General features: G+C 44.9%; 1 protein-coding gene across 1 annotated transcript in view; it reads right to left on the bottom strand.

Annotated features, from left to right (window-relative positions):
• Positions 1-5,000, bottom strand: part of arap1 (ArfGAP with RhoGAP domain, ankyrin repeat and PH domain 1) — a 76,659-nt gene that overhangs the window by 4,884 nt on the left and 66,775 nt on the right. Inside the window, exon 28 of the mRNA XM_084441364.1 lies at positions 3,051-3,110. Within this exon, the coding sequence (XP_084297490.1) occupies positions 3,051-3,110 (60 nt within the window). The remainder of the gene's footprint in view (positions 1-3,050; positions 3,111-5,000) is intronic.

The following is a 5,000-nucleotide window of genomic DNA, read 5'->3' as shown; positions in this document are numbered from 1 at the left end:
GTTTATCTCTCAGATGTTGAGGTTTGGTTGTGTTTATTTGTCTCAGATGTTGAGGTTTGGTTGTGTTTATCTCTCAGATGTTGAGGTTTGGTTGTGTTTATCTCTCAGATGTTGAGGTTTGGTTGTGTTTATCTCAGATGTTGAGGTTTGGTTGTGTTTATCTCTCAGATGTTGAGGTTGGGTTGTGTTTATCTCTCAGATGTTGAGGTTCGGTTGTGTTTATCTCTTAGATGTTGAGGTTCGGTTGTGTTTATCTCTCAGATGTTGAGGTTCGGTTGTGTTTATCTCTCAGATGTTGAGGTTCGGTTGTGTTTATCTCTCAGATGTTGAGGTTCGGTTGTGTTTATCTCTCAGATGTTGAGGTTCGGTTGTGTTTATCTCTCAGATGTTGAGGTTTGGTTGTGTTTATCTCTCAGATGTTGATGTTTGGTTGTGTTTATGTCTCAGATGTTGAGGTTTGGTTGTGTTTATCCCTCAGATGTTGAGGTTTGGTTGAGTTTATCTGTCTCAGATGTTGAGGTTTGGTTGTGTTTATCTCTCAGATGTTGAGGTTTGGTTGTGTTTATCTGTCAGATGTTGAGGTTTGGTTGTGTTTATCTCTCAGATGTTGAGGTTTGGTTGTGTTTATCTCTCATATGTTGAGGTTTGGTTCCCAGCTCTAACAAGGCTCATGAACCAATAGTACAGCAACATTGGTTTAGCACACGGTATGTCAGGAGGAGGGAGCGTTCAGGAGCGCTAATACTATGTTTTAATACTATATGTATTTAAAAAAAATATATATACTACTTTACATGATTAGTCTACATAAAAATATTGACTACTGCACCTTTAAGAGTCAATCTAGCCGCTGTGTTCACCATGACAGAGACGTCTCATATGGTCGACGAGGGTTTTTGTAACAAATTCAAGCCACTGAGAAACAACATATACACACACACACACACACAAACAATTCTTATCCTTCCCTCCTGACTATCTTCCTGTCTCATCCTCCTCTTCTCTCTCTCTCTCTCTCTCTGTTCTCCTCTCTCTCTCTCTCTCTCTCTGTTCTCCTCTCTCTCTCTGTTCTCCTCTCTCTCTCTCTCTCTCTCTCTGTTCTCCTCTCTCTCTCTCTCTCTCTCTCTCTCTCTCTGTCCTCCTCTGTGCACCTGTGGGTCATCTCATCTGGAGAGTGACTGATGGATGTTATGTTATGTTATGTTATTTTTATTTATAATGCGCCCCCCAACCAACTGTTACATCAGCCCGGGGCGCAGCCCGGGTACAAAAAGAGACAAACAAAAACAAGGGACTGCAGAGACACAAAATGAAACTACATTTAAGACACAAGACAAGGACATAAATTATATATCGTCTGTGACAAAGAGGTGAGTTTTAAGCTGTGCTCTAAAAGAGTCTAGGGTGGTGGCGGACTTGATTTGACTTGAAGCTTGTTCCATAGCCCAGGTGCCATCACAGAGAATGCACGGTCTCCCTTTGTGACAAGTTTTGACCGTGGGAGGGTCATCTGGGTCATCAGGGTCATCTGGTTGTCAGATCTGAGCCGGCGACCAGGCCTGAAGCTGGTAGGTTGGTCCAGGAGATCTTTGATGTAAGCTGGGGCGAGACCATTGAGGGCTTTGAAGACATACATGAGGATCTTGAATTTCACTCTGCGCTTCACTGGGAGCCAGTGAAGGGAGGAGAGGACAGGAGAAATGTGTTCCCTCATCTTAGTGCCTGTCACCAGCCTGGCAGCGGCATTTTGGACTAGCTGCATGCTGTGGATGGTCTTGTCGGTGACCCCGGCATAGAGGGCATTACAATAGTCCAGTCTGGGGAAGATGAGCATTAGTACGACCCTCCGTAGGTCGCTAGAGGAGAGGAAGGACTTGATTTTGGATACTGTGCGCAGTTGGAAAAAACAGGATTGCACCACAGATCTCACTTTCTTGTCAAACTTGAGGTCTGTGTCAAATATGACCCCAAGGTTTCTGACGTGGGATTTTTCAACGGTGGACAAACTTCCTAGATTATTTCTGATCTGACTGATCGAGGTGGAGTTGCCGATCAGAAGGATTTCACTCTTGTTGTCATTGAGCTGCAGGAAGTTTTGCGACATCCACTCCTTTATGTCCCGCAAGCAGTCCTTCAGACGGTCCAGCCCAGAGGGATCGTCTGCCCTGAGTGGAAGATAGATTTGAGTATCATCTGCGTAGCAATGGAAGGAAATCTTATGGCGATGAATGACTTGGCTGAGGGACAGCATGTAGATGGAGAAAAGGATGGGACCCAGTATTGAGCCCTGAGGGACCCCGCAGGTGAGGTTGACACGGCAGGATGAATGGTTGGCTATATTCACTGAAAAGGTCCTGTTGTTGAGGTAGAACTTGAACCAGGACAGGGCTGTGTTGGTGATGCCAACCCCCTGTTGGAGGCGGTCGAGGAGGATGGTGTGATCTATAGTATCAAATGCTGCACTAAGAGCCAGTGTTCTCGGTGGACGACCAGAACGCGATAACATTCTCTGTCCTCTCGGCCAACCCCACCCCCACCCAGCCCAAAGAAGGACACACTGAGCAGCTACTAACATCCTGGTCCTCTCTCTCCTCTATAGACACACTGAGCAGCTTCTAACATCCTGGTCCTCTCTCTCCTCTATAGACACACTGAGCAGCTTCTAACATCCTGGTCCTCTCTCTCCTCTATAGACACACTGAGCAGCTTCTAACATCCTGGTCCTCGCTCCCCTCTATAGACACACCCAACAGCTACTAACATCCTGGTCCTCTCTCTCCTCTATAGACACACTGAGCAGCTTCTAACATCCTGGTCCTGACTCCTGCTCTCCTCTACTATAGGTGGGTGTGTTGTATCTCTCCCTCCTGGGAAGATGTGACCTTTCCTATGTTTCAGGATTCTCTCTCTCTCACACACACACAGACATGCAGGCACGCACACACACAGACACGCACACACACGCGCGCACACACACACACACACACACACACACACACACACACACACACACACACACACACACACACACACACACACATTCTACTTACCACTGTTGCCTTTCTGGTTTCTCCTGCTTTTCACTCTCATAGACCACCGTCAAACCCCAACTACAGAGAGAGAGAGAGAGAGAAGAGAAATAAAGAGAGAGTGAGAGAGAAAGAGAGAGAAGAGAGATAAAGAGAGAGAAGAGAGATAAAGAGAGAGAGGGATAAAGTGAGAGAGAAGAGAGGGGGAGAGAGAAGTGTGGTTGATGACAGTTAAACATCATCATGACTTCAGCAGCAACAGTAGACTAGATGCTGAATGTTAGATATCCCCAGCAGACTTTGATTGACAGTTGAAACAGATTAACCACAACAGTCCAACAGGAGTTTCCATCATCTCCAAACACATGATGATTTATTATGATTATGATTTCTCTGGAAAGGTGCTGATCGTTGCAAGCAATGTCATGTAAACATATTGCAGGGTGTGCTGTGTTTACGGTGCCTACCAGGATCAGAGTTGACGCTCTGCTTGGTTAGTGCACCCTCTTGAGGGCAAACTGACACACACACACACACACACACAGACACACACAGGGCTCTGGTAGCCAGGAGGGCTCGGAGAGGGACAGGAGTGAGAGTTGAAGGGTGATGGAGCTGTTATGTAAAAACAAAAAATGCCCAAAGCCAACAGGTCATGATGAAAAGACTGGAGCACGGCTGAGTCGGACAGAAGAGACCTGGACATGAATACAAGACCTGACTGTCCTTTAAAACCTGGACATGAACACAAGACCTGACTGTCCTTTAAAACCTGGACATGAACACAAGACCTCACACTGTCCTTTAAAACCTGGACATGAACACAAGACCTGACTGCTGATGACTTTCGTTGTCTTTTGTCATTGTCCTTATTAAGCTCTGCGTTGTGTTTCGATGACAATAAAAGACGGCCCCCAATCTCACAAAATACCACACAGTCCAGTGTCTCCTTTTGAGGTGTATTCCAAATGAATCGCTCCAACACGGGATTTGAGCCTCAAGCAAAAGCGGTTTATTACAGAAGGTTTAACATACAAAAGACGATGGCATATAGCCTAATGTACAGTTGACTTCTCTGTATGCTGTCTGGACCCAAATCAAAGTATTGGTCTCGTTGCAACGTTCTTATGTGGTTTGAGTGTCCCCCCTCCCTCTTCTCTTCTCCGATAAGACTGTCTCTCTGGTCTCTTCTGTGGCCTTGTTTGGTCAAGTTAACCTACGCCGCCTCGGCGCCCAGGCCTTTATCTCTAACCACAACAATGGTGTTTGGCACAGAGTGTACCAGCCATGGAATGTCTTTATCTCATAAGTCTATGGAAGAGGGACACCGTTTCTTACCGAAAACTCAAGCCGACAGCCATACTCAGAGGTCAATCATCATTATTAGGAAATAGCTAACAGGATCATATTAAAAGGCATTTCCTTTAAAACCTGGACATGAACACAAGACCTGACTGTCCTTTAAGACCTGGACATGAATATAAGACCTGACTGTCCTTTAAAACCTGGACATGAACACAAGTTGCTGTCCTTTAAAATCAATCAATGGAAAACGCATTGCAGAATGACCATTGAAAATAGAAATCTAAATGAGGTTGTTTTTAAACAAACATTTAAAGCAGCCCAACGTAGGATGTGGTATTTTTATGATTTGGCACCCCCTACAGATTCACTTTTGCACAAGTCGTAAAATTGTTCAGTACAGCTGCACGCCTGCATTTGTGAAACCAGTCCACAAACACCCACATGAGACAACAGAAAACAGTTGATAGCTGGAATAAAAGGGCCTAGTTAGTATATATATATATATATTTGAAGGGCCCTACTAATCACTAAGTACCTCAAAGTACTATAAAGTATACCACAAAGTACCGGAAAGTACTCCAAAATATAGTGCAAAGTACTGCAAAATACTGCAAAATACCACAAAGTACCCAGAAGTATACAGCAAAGTACCCCAAAGTATACAGC

This window comes from Borostomias antarcticus (genome assembly GCF_949987555.1).
Source record: "Borostomias antarcticus genome assembly, chromosome: 1".
NCBI lineage: Eukaryota > Metazoa > Chordata > Actinopteri > Stomiiformes > Stomiidae > Borostomias > Borostomias antarcticus.
Note: the sequence above shows the minus strand (reverse complement) of the source record. Positions and strands in the feature narration are given on the sequence as shown.